Raw genomic sequence first — 18171 nt, 5'->3', positions numbered from 1 at the left:
GATGATGAGAAAACAACCTTGGTTTAGACATACCTTAAGTGAACAGCTTAAAAAAAAGAAAAAAGAAAAAAGCTGGTTTTATCAGCAATTTCACAGCTCAACTCTAAAAAAGCTGAAAAAGTTCATAATCCAAACCCAGCTCTCCTTGGCTTCAATGTTGTTTAAACTGTGTAAGGAATGTAGAAAAGAACCAGTAAATATTTTCCTAGAGGAAAAGAAAAAATCCCAGACCTCACACTGACGTTCTCGCAGCCCTCTTGGGAGAGAGGGAGCAGCTGGCCTCTTTTTCATGAAATTTCCATCATAAACTTGATTTTGGTGTCCTCTCTGCCTCTTATACAAACACACAAGAACCAGCCACAATTTGAACCCCTTTAACTACACCCAGGGAACAATACTCAAGGAATCACACCATCTCATACCTTTTTTTCCATCACAAGAACATAGCCTCTTGAAGGCTGAAGAGGCCACACAGACAAATAACAACCCTTAATTATATTTTCTTGGTTTCTGTATGAAAATGTTACTAAGTGTTTTGTCTATAAAATACAGAAAAAACATGAATCTCTTAAAATATTCCAGTGTCTTCAGAAATTTATGTTCACAGGGGTCATCACACACACAGAAGAAACCAGCTGCTGTATTTCTATACACAGTGTGCCTCCTAACCCCGTGACAACTCACAGACACCCCTTGAATTGGCCCAGGCGCTGCCCTGTGGGCTCTTGTACACGCGATACAAGTTCTGTCATAAAATATAAGAATTCAAGGATAATTTCCCACTTAGTGTCAGTTGTCCTTTTATTTTTTAATAAAAAGGCTTGACGTTGCAAATTCAACTGTAGGAAAAGTGAGCAGAAGGTTAGGGTGGGATGGAAAAGTATTTCCCAGGCGAGTGTTGATTCTGGAACAGTTCCCTAAAATTGTAACATGTACATACAAAAAAGTTGTGAACTTTGGAGCTGGGCCAAACCCTTCCTTCTCCGCCAGCATAAACCCAGCTTTTCCCCTTGATACAAATACCCCAGCACTTCTCACAAGGCAGCAATACCAGGGAAAGGCAAAAGTGGTTTACCCTGATCTATATGATCTATATGTATCTATTTAATGTTATGTTTGGGTTCAGGCTTGAGACCTATGACAGAAAAAAAATGCAAACATAGAGTGACTAATTCCCTTTTCTACCTGCAGCATTTCTCCTGGAGAGGTCACAGATGAATGAAAGAAAAAGATGTTAAATGAGCATTAGCTTGCTAATGTGCAGTTCAAATGTGTCCATTTGCAAATTAGCCTAGGGAATTCAGGATGTTGATTTTTTTATGGTCACTTAAGGATCACAAGGGCCATCATCTGATCTGAGTTCCTTGTGCCCCCATGGACCAGAGCTGAGATTTTGCTAGCAGATTCTTCTGTAAACTAATGTTGGAACAGAGAAGTCTTGCGGGGGAGAGCCTTGTCCTTTAGTAATCCCATTTCAGCTCATTAAATCAGCAGAAAAAATAACAAAGAAATAAGAAACAAAAGTAAATCATTTTGTACTAGCTACCTCAGCAGAATCAGCCATCACACGGGGGTGTGAAGGGAAAGGGAATGGAACCATCGCTGACGCTGGAACCAAGCACATCCTTTGTGTCACCATGACTGACCAACAGTGCTCCCCCACTTTTACTACTATGCTACAAAGTTTAAAGTCGATTTAAGCCATTGGAAGGGATTTGTTTTTCGCGGCAGCATGAAGCATTACTGGTATGCTAAAGGGCTCACCTTCGCTAGACAGACTGGCACACAGTGAGTGTCACAACAACCACCTGCAGCACTACGGACCTTCTCCTGCCTATGGAAGAATGCTGCCAAGGGTGCCAGGGTTACCCAGAGAGCAGTGCCTCCACGATACGGTGTTCTGTATGGCCCCAAACTGAAGGGAAATTAATTACGTTTGATGGGTAAGATTTTTAAAAAGTCATGTAATACAATGCACATTATTTCATTTTAATACTTTGTCTTATTCAAAATAGCAGAATCTTTTACCCAACTGGAAGTGGAAAGGACAGTTAAAAAAAATAATCCACACATAAACCAACTCCTGGAACCCACAGCCTTGCAATCTTCCCAGAGGCTTTGCTGTATTGTACTTTCTTCCTTTTCTATAAATGAAGTTTCTTCTTTCTACCCCTTCTGGCTGCAAAGATAACCTTCACAACACAAACCAAGGCACTAGCGTCATTCTGCTGCTGCAGCCAGCCAGACTGGAACAATAACACCAGGAGAGGTGTGAACTTCCTCCCTTTGGCTTAATAGGGTGTTAACTTTGAAAGCTAATTATTTAAATGCTTAGGAGAGGACTGCCATCACGGTTAACCAGTTTGCTGCTGAACAGCAGGCAGGGACTTCTGTCGATCCCTAAGCCGCTCACTCTGGGTGGCACCCGCATGGCCGTTCCAGGACAGCAGGCCAGCTTAGCTCCCCATCCCTGCTGCCTGTCCCACACCTCCTGAACTTGCTATTCCCGCTCTGTACTACCGTAAAGCACTTGGGGTTTGTGGATTGGCAAAGGATTACTTTTAATCTGCTCGGTTTGATGACCTGGTTGAGAACAGAGCCCCCACGCAGCGGGCAGGGCAAGGCGCAGGGCACCCTGCAAGCCGGCGTTGCTGCCAGACCCCTTGTGCCACCCAACTCCAGCTTCAGCCTTTCAGCTTGCTGTGAGTCCAACTGTGGGACCAGGCTTGCCTGCCTTTTGGGGGTGGGAAGCCCATAAACGTCGCCCTTGGTAGACATGCGGTTTACCTCTGCGTTGCCCTCGGCTGCTCCCAAGACTGAACTTGCTTGGCACGTTGCAAACCCTCAGGCATCGCCTCGGGGCAGCCCAAGCGAGGGATCCCAGCTGCACAAGCACTGCCAGGCTCGGCGGCACAGCCTGCGCGGGCTGGGTGAGGAGTCCACTGTCCCCACAGCTGCTCCAGAGGCAGCTCTGCCCGCCGTACCAAGCTCGGTCACCCCTTAGCCCACGTCCCTCGTGTTCTCAGTGACGCTCCTTTGGTTCAAATGAAGATGTTCATTCATTATTTAGTGTTGTTCTTTAACCTAACATCCCAGAACATCAAACCACTCTGCCCTTTGTAAGATTTCAATCTTTCCACTACTGTGTGATCAAAATTCATATATGCATCTCTTTTTTTCTAGCCAGTATGCAAAAGGCACGTACGTGCCCTCTACAGACAGGAGACATACACCACCTTGGAAGTGGTAAAGAGCCTACTCCTGAACAGAAGAACTTTGTTTATTTGACAAGCCAACAGATTTTCACTGTCTCATCCCTGCTGGATGGTTATAGCCTATTTTTCTGTCCCTGTCAAACCATCACTGTTGAAAAGACCTCAGGAATCTGCAAGAATATTCCCTGGGGGAAGGCTCCAGTGCTCTGAATTGCCAGCAGCCTGCACCAGTTGATTTATCTTCAGCTGCTGGGAAGCTCACAACTTCTAGCATTCTTCTTATATCCCAAATTTTTTTGAGAGGCATGTTTCTTTTCTGTTTTTTTTCCAAAGGAAGTTGTTAGCATTAAGCTCTTCAGAAACAAACAGCAAAAAAGCTTTTTTTTTTTTTTAAATCACATAATTCTAAGCTTTTTGAAAACTTTATTGTTATTTTGAACAATGGAGCTTGTGGTATCCCCCTTGTTATTCTTTGTGGAGGGTATACAGCGAGCTCTAGAGAGGCTGGTTACTATGGCAGCTCTGAGCTGTTTGACAGTGTTATAATGTTTGCTGATGCTTATTAATTTATCAGAGTGGAAAAAAATGAATAGCTCATAGTGATACCACTGGGGAAACTAAAAGCCAGATCCTCGAGCTTACGTAAGGCACTAGCACTGAGCAGTAGAAAGGAAGATGAGCAGCAAGTAAATGCTTTACAAACCTCAGATTTGGGGACCATTTTAAGGCAGACCAGGTCCTCGTGCATACTCCTGTATTTTCCAAGTCCTATTTCCAAATTAAAGGGGGAAAACCAATAAGCACTGAATACTTCTGAAATCCCCAAAAGCTGCATATAAGAGACAGTGATCATCCCAGGAATAAAACCCTGCAACTGAGAATTGGTTCCTTATTTACCATGAAACTGTAATCTTTTCCCAGAAATTACTGAAAAGAGAAAGCTTTTTAAGCTCATCCTTAGCATGTTTCCTTTTATTAGCAATACAAAAATTGCCTTTGAGCTTTCTCATTCCTTCCCACTATTTCTGCATATATATATGCAAATTATTGTACAGATTTCCCTTCACTGAGTACACTACATATCTCTGAAACAGTTGGCAGGCCCCTGGGGGGGTGTTGCCCAGACAGCTGTGCAATCAGCTGAGTAAATCAGCTAATTAAAGAAACAAAGAAAATGCAAAAATTATTAAAGACAGATTCCTGCTTACAGCATTGTTCAGCACCTCTGTATCTAAAAAAGCACAGCAAGCATGGGATGGAATAAAGGCTCCTGTAAATTGGGGAATGAACTATTGCACAAGTGACAATGATGCCATTTTCTCTCAAACACTAATCTGGGATTCATGATATTTATGCTTTGTAGTTTAAAGCAATTTAATACAAATTACTCCAGCATTTTATTTCATTCTAAAATGACAAAAGCATGAAATATAATGTTGGTTTCATAACTGATTTCTGTATGTAAAAAATGGTCATTAACTTCTGCTTGACCTTAAGTGTAGAACTAATATTGAATTTGCACAGAGGGCACTCATTATGCTAGTCTAGTTTCCACGCAGAAAAATAAGTTCCCAAGGGTCCTAGTGCTACAAGCCATTTCTCAGATCTCAAATAGGAAACAGGACTCCCAAAAATGATGCCAGAACATTTCCTCTCATTGCAGAGTTTATCAAAAGGAACAGATAACAGCAAGGGTAGGAATCTGCAATCTAAACAGAGCAAAGCCAGTGTGGTAAGAAAGGAGGCTGACAGACGTAGATTTGGTCTTGCTGGTCCACACACGATTAAGGCGCCGTTCCTTTCCAGTGCATCTGAATGACCACAGGAAGGACAAACCTCAGTTTAAGCAAGACTCAGGCCTGCCTATGTTATATAGCCATTGTAAATTCAAAAATGAGCATACCAAGTAAAGCCACCGATATTTCCCAACTCAGTCAGATTATGGCCAGGAGCCTTTGCTGCTATTCTTTTCACATTATCATACAACTGGTTTTGTTCAGAAGTTCTGTTTATTTTATTTATCAGAACTGAAGCCTTTCATCTGGGTTTGAAGGCCCATATTTCATCCAGGTGGTGGTGCATTAGAAGAACATAATTTGTAAAACACCTCTGGCTAAACAAGGGAGGCATTTTTTAATAGATAATCAACTACTGTTGAATCATGTGGCCAGGGGAGGTTTGGTTTTCAATGCCTGGCACTTTGTGATACAGACAAAGGAAAAGCCACATTTTACACCCAGTTTGTGAACATATGAACTCATATCATTTTTTATCAAGGAGAAAAAAAGTGGAAAACGAGTTGCAAACACTGTAGGAATACTACAGGAACAGACAAAAGCTATGTTCTTCGTAGCAGCTCAAGGAAAACCATTCGACAGCTGAATGCAGAAAGCTTTAACTTTTACCCAGTGCTTTTAGACATTAATTCTCATGTGCATGATATTTAAAATTTAAAAAATCAAGTGCCAGTTAATGTATCTATAGCAGTGTTGCCTGAAACAAGATGTTACAAGGGTGGAGAAGAGCCCATTACATGATCAGCAGGCACAGGGAGAATGATTGCCGGGAACTGATCAAACAAGGAGGTACGGGCAGTCGCTGAGCAGGCTGGTGCAAAGCGAAACACCGCTCTCAATTCCATGGAAACATCCTCCGGGCACGGCCAGGAAAGGAGCAGGAAACAAAGAAGACTCTGAATAAATAAATTCTGTGAACTCTCTGTAAATGCCTCTCCCAAAGCACTGGAAACAAAACACTGACCTGGGAATTGTTTTTTTGCACAACTGCTGTCTTTCCAACCTTACCGTGCAATCCCTTTTTGGGTATGTGCAAAACATCTGTCACCTACGCAGCTATTCTGCATTGCTCATTTCTTCTATAGATCACACAGAAAGAACTATGCCTGAAGTTCTGCAACAACTGCAAAAAGCAGACCATAAGCTGCCAAAATCCCTCTCAGCATAATTCCCACCAGAGAGCTCTTTGGAGCTCTTTTCCTTCTTTTTCCAAGGCTCAGAGTCCATTCTGCTTTATATCAGCTGTTGAATACACAAAGGCTGGTGAGCATAACTGTGTAGCTCGTTCGCTGATGTTGTCCAGGGCACTTCCCACGCCCAGCATTGCCCAGGGTGGGCACAAAGCAGGTGGTCACCAATTCAGCCACGGCACAGTGGAGCTGTGTGTGTGTCGCACACAGTGTTCCTGACCGGCCAACACAATAAGTACCATTCCCCAGGGCTAGAAGGGGTCTGATGCTATCCTTTTGAAGCGCTGCCAGTTTCTTGGTATGCCTGATCTCAGGAGTAATGGAAGAATCCCACGGGATGCAACAAGACATTGGTCCCTAGGGGTGGGCATTCCCTTCACTAAGGCATAAAATGTTTAAAAAGGATCGCTTAAAGAAGCCAAAATGATCACCTCCCTTACTTCAAGGCATGAAATCCTTAAAGCACAATGTAACCTTTAAAATACTCCTAGCTATGTTTTCAGGTGCAACTTTCATTTTGAACTGAATTTCAACGGGCAGAGGAAAAGTAAAGATAAAGTTACCAAGACCTACCAGAAGCATGACACTCCTCCACCTTTACATTGAGTGGCCACTACTCCAGGATGAATGCTATTAGTAACACTTATAGAATCATAGAATGCTTTGGATTGGAGGCGACCTTTACAGGTCATCTAGTCCAACCCTTGCAGAAGAACTCTTATTCCACACATTTTGCTAAGTTCGACCCTTGCTTTAAAGAAGTGGATGCTTGGAGGAATTTAAAGTTGTAATGAAATAAGGTCTTAAGTAAATAAACCCACTGAAAAGAGACATAAGGGGACATAGAAAAGCAGTAAGATCCTACTGATATTAACCTTTCCCCACCCTTCAAACTTTCTCAATTTTTCCGCAGGAGAAAATGCACACCTGTCTGGCACATGACTGCCACTTTATTCTGTAAACAGGAGCAAGTTTTTTCATCCCTCTTTATGCTCTTTTTCAGTGGCATAAAATAAGTGATAATAAACTGTGCACATTTTACACCAGAAATATTGTATATCTGCTTGTTTACAAAACCTGCAAATACAAAGGGTACTTAATATGTCTGAGATTTAAACATAATACTGAACTGCTCCATTCTTGAATGACCTTTGATCATGTATTTGTAACCGCATTTTTCAAGTATGTGTACAAATCTAATTCAAATTCGTAATGGTTTCCATTGTCTATATAACAACTCTGTTCTACAAGTAAATGAAACTAATGACATAACATAGGACATTCATATAGCACCAAATGACAAAGTTTTTGCTAATTATTGTGGAGTAAAGTTACCAAGAAGTCTCACAAGGATCTGTGCTAGTTGGGGAAAAGGGCTGAATGGTAAAGATGCCGTTTCCTGAGTTAACTAAGCTGATAAAACAGCTTAATGCTGCCAAAAGCATCTTACTGGGCTCCTTCCCACATCCCTCCGCCTCCCCACCCTGATAAGAAGCTGCCACCCTCACTTTGTGCCAGCTCCAGCACATACTGCTGCAATACTGCATGCTGCTCTGGCTGCCCCATCTCAAAAATAATGTAATAGATGTGGCAAAGATGATCAGATTTAATGGAACAGATTTGGTATGAGGAATGACTAGCGATTTAGCCTGGAAATGAGAGAACTCATAGGGGTATGACAGAGGTGCACAAAATCCTGAATAGTATGGTGATGAACTGGGAATGGATTATTCACCGCTTTCTGTCACCAAAAAGCTATATCACAACAGAGTGAGGGTCGTGGGGAATGTATTTAAAACAAACAAGAAATAATATGCTTTCATATACCACACACATTAATTGTGGGACTCGCTGCCACAAGAGATGATGAAGGTCAGGAGTATAAGCAGGCTTAAAAAGCAATTTGATAAGTTAATGGAGAAAAGGTCCACCAAGGGCTATCTAACACAACAGTGTGGGTACAACAAAATCCCTCTAGCACAGACTGGTAGATGCTGAGTACGCACATCAGAAGGACTGTTTGTACTTGCTCTGTTTCTCTACTCTGAGCATCCCCTACTCATCACTCACAGTAGGATCGGAGCTGGATGGACTTTTAACCTGACCCAGCCTGGCTGTCCTCATGTTTTTAACCGGGTTGACATTGCCTGGAGTGTGTCTGAGCCGAGTCATGCAATCAGCTCTGACAGCAGTGCTGTAGAGATGGCGCAGTGGCTGGGAAAAGGAATAGCTGTTCACAGCGTGGTTTTCATTCATGTCGGCAAAGCTCAGGCTCCAGTGACTGCTTCATACTGAATCGTCTGCCCTAAAACAAAAATACTAAGCAAATACATAGGCAGTTAAGTCCTGACAGAAGCAATACAAAAGAAAAGGGGAAGGGTGGATATGCATACTCATATGTCAGAATCACAGAATAACAGAATCACAGAATCGTATAGGTTGGAAAAGACCTTTAAGATCATCGAGTCCAACCGTAAACTGGGTGGAGGTAATCCAGAAGATCTCAAATATAAAGTTAATATGTTCCAAAAGTCATATTATTACAGATAAAATGACCCATTTTTGAAAAAATCAATAGAGCTTGTCAATTTAAGAATGGCATGACTAAAAAGTATCTAACTATATTGTGGAAACCTGAGTATCATTCTTAAGAGGGAGCAAAACCACACACAAGTGCTAGGGCTTTTGTGGCTGCCCTGCCCTTCACAGTGGGAGGGAGAAGCACCCACAGCCCTGCCCCTGCTCCCGCAAAGCCTGGGGGGAAGCTGCAGTCACCCTCTTCCTACCTCACTGATACTCTGTCAGCTCTTATCTTAATTAGCCCCTGTATTCAGAAACACAAGGACCAGAGCCATGCTCTTAGTAATGGCCCTTTGCAGGAATAAAGTTACAGAAATTCCTTTAGATATAAAGTTAGAAGTATTTGCTGCGTGATGCCATGGGGTGCAGCTAGGTTCATGCACAGAAATGCAAGATGTCTTGTTTGTGGATGGTATTAACACCAGTTCAGAGCATCTACCTGACAGATTTTGATCAGTTCCGATGTACCTGTGTAGCTACGCCACCAGCTAAAGCCTCCAGCCTTAGGCTATTTGCTGCTTTTTATCCTTGTTTTAGCTACCATCTCTAACACATAAGAAACACGTCATGAGCCACGACAAGCAATTCAGATAAATGCCAGCCCTTGTAAACCTTCAGACGAGAGGCTGCATTTCTGTTATGTTTCAGCACATTTGCGGAAGCCATCAGAAGCCAGCAAGGTATAAATAAACACAGCAATTCTAATGCCAAGTGCCTGCAATTAAAAACAAAGTTCTCTTCTGCTCCAGTTACTTGCTTCCCCAAGACCTTTCACCAAATCAAGGAAGACAGTATTTAATCTATTTATTTCTAAGGTTAAGCAAGAACAATTTTAATGCATTTTTATAAGCCACAGAGAAGTGCACAAGCTCATTTCCCCCTCTTAGGTCACCTTTATCATGAGAGCTTTATTCTAATGAAATAAAAATGTGCTTTCTAGTCAACAGTGTTACTGAGATCCATCAAAGCTTCAGGATTACAGATGCTAATTTTACCTTTTTTTTAGTTTTATTTGCAAAGAAGCTAAAAATGCATGAGGGCTCTCAAGTACCTCTCTATCAGCTTATGCCTTGTTATCAGAGTGGTATACTTGCAGTACACATCTGAAATATGAAAAAGGAGCTTTTTTCCACAGCACAGAAGTTTTCCATTTTTCAGGTTCTGCATTTTTCCTTCAGCCATCTGTCAGTTTTATGAATTTCTCCTATACTTCCACCCCACAATAAAAACAGAAGAACACCTCTTGGGGAAAGGCATTCTCCCCCACACCCTACTGACTTTTTATTTTCTGGTAGCTGACATTCTCCATCAAGTCAGATCCTGTACTAGCAAGAATTTGATACTCTGCCCTACGCCACAGGAGGCTCAGGTCTCTACCTCGGTTTTCAAAGCATTTTGTCAATAGATACAGTGTCTAAATCTCTGAGACAGCCATTCTGGCCCAAGAACTGAAATAGTTGTAATTACTACTTCTCATACACATATACTAGGTAGCAAACCCAAGCTTCGTTTAAACAAAAATAAACTGTTTCACCCAGGTAACCAAAGGCAATGTTTACCCCCTCTAAGCATAGCAAACCTTCCTAGTTGGACCCTCTTCACCTCTTGCAGAGGGAGCTGTGGTGTTTGTGTGCTTGTATAGCACTTTCCATGCAATGTAACTCTGTGATTACTACAACAGTCCTAGACAAGTAATATGAAAGCTTTAATCAGACAGTTTTTCTAGTACAATTAAACCCCTGTGAAGTGCCTCTCTAAGGGCAGAGGTATATCCAGAAATTAAAGTAATTCAGGAACAAATTACAGAGTCCTTGCATTAAGCAAAAATACTCCTTTTTTGCTCTTACTGGTAGCGCTAACCAGCTATCTAGAGGAAATATTTCGAAACACTGTAATTTAAAACCCACCAAACCATCAAAAACAGTAGAGGAACTTCTGCACAACAGCTTTGGGTTTGGGGCTGCCAATCTCTAGGAAAGCTTTCGATAATGAGCCGATTACCCACTGCAGGCAGGTTCTAGCCAGCAGGTTAGGACCATGCCCATCGCCCGCGCTCCCCACTCATGAATCCCAGGGCGGATGCGCCAGGCGCCCACACCGTTCACACCAGCCTGGAAGCCACACAGGGCAGCTGGCCCAATAGCCATGGGATTCCACTCTTTTCATGCCAAAATAAACTCTTTGCCTGATCTTTGTTGGTTTATTTCCTGGAACTATATGGAGAGGGTTAGAAGAACTATCTTCAAAAGATACTGTGGCTTTTAGCTCCAGAAGTACCTTCTCTGAAATATGCTTCACTTCATCAGGCACAGCATACCATAGCTTGATTGCTAACAGTAACTGCTACGCTGTGAATTTAACCATCAGCAATAAAATAAAAAAGCATAATCAACCACCCTAATTTACTCTGCTCCTACTGTAGTAAAGGCATTAACTTAAATTAGACCTTACAGTTATGCCTGATCATGTAGCCATTTTTTAGTCATCCAAGATGAGGCATAAAGAAATGCAAATTTCAACAACAAGCATGCACTAGTTAAACTGACTAAAGAGGTATCTTTTGTTCAGATCTAAACCGATATTTTAAGTGTTTACATTAACACATTAGGAAAGGCTGGTCAGCACTTCAAAGCTCTATAGGGAGCTTTGTTTATTTAAAGCTGTGATTTTTAACTAAAATATTTCTACCTGCTCAAAGTGGGTTGCAGTTACACTAGTATAAAGGGGACTCCAAGAGGTATCCTCCTTTCCCATTTTCATCTCCTGCAGCTCATTCCTAATCCAACCCCCATCCCATTTTCTCCTGACACAACCATTTAGGTAGCATCCACCAAAAGGAAGTGAGAGGCTAATTCAGGTTAAAATCAACTCTTTTGGGGAATAGAGTTTTTATTTATTGCCAGTAGCAGTAGTAATATTTGCCGACACAACTGCTGAGAAGCAGGGAAAGAGATTTCTTAGAGCTGTATAAGCACTAAGTAAAAAGGTACAGGGCACCATACTCTTAGCCCATTTTGCAGCAAAACAAAAGGTTACCTTGAGACCTTCCTTAAAATAGCCTGTTTTTCTCTGCACTGAACCAGAGCAGAACCATTTCCATGTTCAGCCATTATAATTCAGGTGGGACTGGGTGATACCAGGTAAGGGCAAGCAGCTGAGGGGTGTTAACATCATCAACTACTACAGCAGTTTCAGAAGCAAAGCTATTACACAGAAGCAATTTAGGTCTGAATTCCCACTTTGATTTGTGTTTACTTTCTGCAGATTTACATTTACAGGTGACTGTGGATATAACCTATGGGTACTTCTATTTCCAGACAAAAATGCATCAAACTGAATATTTTTGTAATACTTACATTTTCACAAAGAAATGTTTGCAGATATGCCAGCCACATCTTCTCGGTGCCTCCAGTTTAAGATATCACGTTGTGTGTAGTGCATGTGTTGTGTGCAATAACTTTTGTGCTGTATTTGTAAGCCGCAGATAGACAGATACAGATATTATGACGCAATATTATTAACAGGTCAGAAAATAGCTCAAAAAGTGCAAGATCCATGATCTCAGTTTCTAGCAAAATGGCTGAAGATCACAAGAGATGCTCAGTGAAAATGCTCCCAAAGACCTCAATGGCTTTGGGAACACGCCAATAATTTAAGGCAACTCCACCGCTGTTTTACTCTAGAAATACATTCAACTCTCGCTTCACCATATGCAGTTTGCCCATGCTGCAGATTAACTGCACTATATATGAAGACACCAGAGAGTCAACCCTGTATAGAGTCAGGTCTGGTCAAGTAGGTTTTGTTAGTTCCTGTGCAGTGCCTGGAGAACACAGCTCCCTTGCTTCCACTCCAGCTCAGCAAGGCAGACACCTTCTGAAAGTGGCTGTGCTACCAAACCCTGACAGAGCTGAGATGACCACATATTTCAGTGCCTTTGCACTGTATCACCAGCATTTGCTGTAAATGCTTATACTGTCAGAGACTTTCAATTATCCATTTGCCTTTCCCCTTCTACTGCCCTGATAATAGAGACTTGCCTCTACAGCCATAGAGATGTATAGACAAGTCTTCAGGAAAGAACGCCTTCATGCATGAAGTTGTCTTTTTGCTTTAGCATAAAGAAATACACCTGACTGGGCAGGTAAAACACAGTGAAGATGACATGAGATACTGGGCCATAAAAGAAAACATAGGAAAATTATCAACTTATTTGTCTTAAATGTAAGTCAAATAAAGACATAAGCCTCTTTTATAAAAGTGCAAGCCCAGAGGAAATAGTGATTTTGGCCAGAAAGAGACCCAAGTTCATATTCAACTGTAATACTCCAATTTTATCAGCTAGGTCATTAGATGTGATGAGCTAGGGGAAGCAAAGCTTGACAGTAATTGCATTGTGCTATGTACACAGTTTCTCCAACAAGAGAGGAACGAGGTCTGCTATCTTTGCTCCCCATGTTAATAAGACAGCAATGACAATTCAAATACTTCAATAAATGACAAAAGGGAACAGCATTACAAAACCCCCTCTAAAGTCCAGCCTGACTCACCTGACTTCCTTGCTTTCAAGGCAATGACAGCAGCCAGTTCTCTCTGTACCTAAAATACCAGGAAAGGAAAGGATGGTTATAGTTACTAGCACTGTCAAACAAAACAAAATGCAACAGTGGTAAGATATCAGCTATCAGTCCTCTGCAGCAGTCAACTGCACATGGAATTATGCAGATACTTGGTTTTGAAACTACAGTCACTTTTCCTAGCAAATCTATTTCCTTTTCAGCTGGGAATTCTGTGACAACTTTTTTTTTTTTTTTTTAACTTTAATTTAATGTAAATACTGCACATTCCTTAGGGAGTGGGCAATTCGGTAGCCCGACCTGTAATTTATTTGCACAACGTATCTCTTTCACAAGCACACACTTGAAGCTTCTTCCTTTCCTTGTTAAATGTTTGTTTTGCCTCTGCTGAGCACACTGTAATGCTGGATTTGTTGTGTGACTCCAGTCCTCCATGCTGAGGTTTGGCTGAGGTTCACGTATATAAATGACATTCGCTTTTTGGAGATTTTAGGAGGAAACAACCTCTCCTAATAGCATGGCTGAGCACTTCAGGACCAAAATTTAGCTTGAGATGAACCTGCAGAAGTAAAAGCTATCTGATTTCCAGATTTACAGGCTAACTCACTAGCGTGTGATGAAACAGCCCTGCCACGCTAGCCAGCTCCCTTCCTCAGCCTCCTGTCTCTGCATTCTTCATATTTTCCCTACAATCTCTACACAACTCAGCTACTGTCCCTTTAGCCAGCTCAACTCTACATCCACTTCTCTCCATAGGTCTGTTCCTTTTTCTATCAGTAAAATTCTGCATTCTGCATTATTTTTATCCTTCATACTTCCTCACTGCCATTGTCTGTCCCATCACAGCTGCTCCAAGTGCCCTGCACTTGACCTACGGCACCCCCAGACACTCTCTCCTGCATACACCCCGGTTCTTCCCTTCCTCTGCCCCATCCACACTCTCAGACTCTTCTGTACACCTCCCAGCTTCTTCCAATTTCCCTCATTTTCCCAAGACAGCCTGTCTTTAGTATTAAAAAAAAAAGGGGGGACATTCCAACTATTTTTCTAGGGATTGTCTTACCTCTCTGTACAACATTTTCTGCACTGCATACTAGCTATCTTGTCTAACAGACCTATGCAAAGCTCAAGGCTATTCTGCAGTGGGAGTTTTGACAGCCAGTTTCCGAGAGCATGTGAAATTTAAAACATCATTCACAAGACGTGGTATGATCAGAATAAGGCATAAAGCCCATGAAGGATCCCTGAAGTAATACAATTACTAACAACTGTCAACATCCCACTCTCATGACTGAAGAAAAGTTTGAAAATGTGAAACAAGAATAGTTAACGTTATATTGGTCTGAGCGGAAAGACAGACAAAATCACCCAGGACATCTCAGTACGAAGGTAACTCTAGCATCCACTGATCAGATACTCAGCAGCCACACAGCAGTACGCTCTGCATGTGGCAGAAGGCAGTCATACCAGAGGCCACATCCTTCCTCTGCTTGCATCCTTCCTTCCCTTGAGGCAAAGGACCAGGGAGCTTTTTTTGCTGTCCTTGCAAGGTACAAGGACCTTTTCTACTCCTTGACGCTGCCCCACTGAGAGGGACAGAGTTTTCTGCCACTCCAAGCAGGAAAATATGAAGGCAGTGCCACAGTTTTCTTAAATGTCGTCCTGTTTCCAGCACAATTGTGCAAGCTGGCAGTATTACCTTCCCTTCCTTCCTTCCTGTACACTCATTCCCATGTCTGGAGAACTGTTAATCATGGTTCATGTAAGCATAAACTGCAAGTAAGATGGAAAGAACAGTTCTTCTGTGGAAAAACAACTTGTGTGCTTGCAGCAATTAATATACACTAGTAATAATACATACCAGCTATCCAGAGTTAGAGTGGGATTTTCAATAAAAGCCCAAGTGGTTTCTGAATAACAACACCACGACTTTTCACGGCTAAACTGCTCAGACCCTCTCCCTTCATTAAACTCAGCAGGAGGTACCAATGTCGATGCCTCGATCCTGGCTCTATTCTCACAGGTTACTGACAGTAAGAAACAGTGCACCAATGTCTCATCTTTATCTTTTAGCACTTAATAAATACATTATCTCAAGATTAGCCTTAGGAGACACTACAATCTGCAACAGTTGTAAACATACCAATTAACCTAATCAAACAATTGAAAAATGCAAATCTCTCCATGAGTGTAAAGAAAAACCCATCTTCTCAGAAGAAAAAGCAGCATTGTGGCATTCTGCAGTTATATTTGCAGTATTACTTTTGCTTATAAGGTGGCACTTTTCAAGTTTGAAACACGGTGCTAACATCACAGGCAATAAAAGGGCTGTTTTTCTGTATTTTGTCTATGTTATGCAAAATATCTCATTGTTTACTGTGTGCCAGGAATGCAGCTGGCATATTACTTAATCTGAGCAAAACCCTTCAGTTAAAGCAGGAGAAAAAAATGTTCCTCTCATCTTAATATTAAGCAAATGTTGCTTCATCAAAGGGTTTCATCCTGACGGTCTGAGCTCCCTCTCATAGGATTCACTCAAATCACAAAGAATTGGTACTGCTGAGCACCCTTCAGGATTTGCCTGGTGTCCCTAGATTTCATAATCTATATGCTTTTGTCTATTTTAGCGTAAATGCACTTGACATGTCTGCTGGACATGCAATTCCCATGCATCATTACACCGATGGAAATCTGTGTACAACATTCATTCCTCACTGCACACATGCTACACATTATCATACTTCTTCCTAATAGGATTCCAGTTACTGCCTGTTTGACAAAATCGATAGTTGCACATCACATTGAAGATAATAATGTGGACTCAAAGTAAAATACACATTCAAACAAGAGCTATGCCTACCATAATAAATTGAGATATTAAATACAAAAAATTGGTTTATACATAGAGCTTGCCGCTACAAAGCTAATGCTATCTAAATAGTAACCCATTTTGAGTAGCACTGCAGATGTCAAAACTGATTCAGTTTAAAGGCCAGCTTACCATAAGGTATTTACAGAAATATTATGAAAGTCTGAAAGATAACATTTTGAGTGTGTTGTTGGCATGTTACCACATCTTAATCAGTTTTCTTTTCGCAATATGAAAGAGCAAGAGTGTGCATACAGAGTGGTACCCACATATACTTCTGCTTGGTTAAATACAAATGGCCTATTTATATGGTGAATCTTCTCATCTTCAAAGGACAGAGGTAGAGATTTTTCAAAAGTAAATGACAACTACAGTTCTTCTCTTATCCACGAATCTGGTCATTTTATCACAGAAGGCATAGTTGTGCATCTAGTAGACAGTGCATACCACCTCTACTTTTTTCCCCTCTCTTTTTTCTACCTATGGTAGTCTTTTGTGAAATAGTATTGTACGTGTCAATGTGCCAAATAGGACTTCAGATCTAGAGACAAAGTGGCAATCCTTACAGCACCTCAAAATGAAATCCTGCAACAGAAAGCTCTAAGCAGCAGGGTTTTGAAAAAGAAAAGAGTCTAGTTCACATTTTTGCATCTCAAGTAATGATAGTTTGATGGACTCTAAATAAAAGTAGTATTGGCTGACGTCTTAAAGTACCAGAAAACTGTATTTCCCAGATACGCTGCAATAACATCCTGATATTCTCTTCTGTCCTATCACAAGGGAAGGTAAGAGCTTTGCAGTGGAAACACTTACAGCCATCCCACTGTGCTCTGGTTTTAGCAGACAAGACATTGAATATGAAGCTGCTCTTTGTGACATGACATGGGATGCATGCCAACTCTGGAATGCTTCTTTAAACCCAGGAGTAATCATTGCATTTTCTTAAAAATTCATGACCAAAAAGATTATATGATGCAAACGTATTTCAAAAGGCACTTTGCACTGCTTGCACATCAGCTGCCTTTACAATTTAAGTTCAATGGTGTTGTCAGTGCCTCATTGTAATGGAGCATATGATATGAGCATATAATTCAATAGGCTCCATTCAGTTATCTTGACTGACTCCACTTCTTCCATCGTAGAATAAAGCGTACAGAAAAAGTGAGACCCCCGACAAGTTAGTTTCTTATCTTTTGTGTCTGACTCTGCTCTTAAAAGAGGTGTATTCCATACATTATGCACAAATTAAGATGATAAAGAAACCTCTGCAGTTTTTTCTCTGCTGCCCTTCTGACTTGGCATCATTCACCGCAGCTATCACTATTATCTTCTACAATCTCCATAACCATTGTTTAAAACCAAGAGTGCATTTCCCTAACTAATCAGTTCTAGACTGGCTGAATCATCAAAAAAAAAAAAATCACAAATTGTGCAGTGAATGTGAAAAGTGGAACTCTACAAGAAAAACAACACCTGGTAACAGAAAGCAATAGGGAATAAGTAATAAGAGAAAGGCCAACAAAGAAAGTCAGGCTACAGTAAAGAAAAAGAGGTGGAGAGAGGAATTCACCAAACTTGCACAGATGCCTGTGTCTATGCTAGTCATTCTATAACCCCTTCATAGAGAGTGCATACCTTACCAGCGGAGCCTAAGGTATGACTGTTTTTCCCTAAAGTAGACTTTCAAAATGAATTATACATTCGGCATCCTAAAAGTGACTGTGTCTGCTCCCTGGCTGTAAGGAGTGCCTGGGAAAGCTAGCTCAGATGCAGATGCCTGCCATATGGCCACTTATATTTAGGTGAGGTGAGTGCCACCCTCTGCAACAGCAATAGCTTTTATAGAGTTACAGAAATACATGATTAGACCTTATGTGCATGCATGCTTACAGTTTTTCCCGCGCTTTCAGATGCTAAAAGAGTGATTTATATTTTAGGCACACA

At 41.4% G+C, this 18171-nt stretch overlaps 1 protein-coding gene across 2 annotated transcripts in view; it reads right to left on the bottom strand.

Moving 5' to 3' along the window:
• Window positions 1-18171, bottom strand: part of RAPGEF5 (Rap guanine nucleotide exchange factor 5) — a 167896-nt gene that overhangs the window by 104863 nt on the left and 44862 nt on the right. For both annotated transcript variants that reach the window (XM_072854152.1, XM_072854153.1), the window contains exon 7: window positions 13332-13380. In XM_072854152.1, coding sequence (XP_072710253.1) covers window positions 13332-13380 — 49 coding nt within the window. The remainder of the gene's footprint in view (window positions 1-13331; window positions 13381-18171) is intronic.

This window comes from Ciconia boyciana, chromosome 2 (assembly GCF_034638445.1).
Source record: "Ciconia boyciana chromosome 2, ASM3463844v1, whole genome shotgun sequence".
NCBI classification, from domain to species: Eukaryota; Metazoa; Chordata; class Aves; order Ciconiiformes; family Ciconiidae; genus Ciconia; species Ciconia boyciana.
Note: the sequence above shows the minus strand (reverse complement) of the source record. Positions and strands in the feature narration are given on the sequence as shown.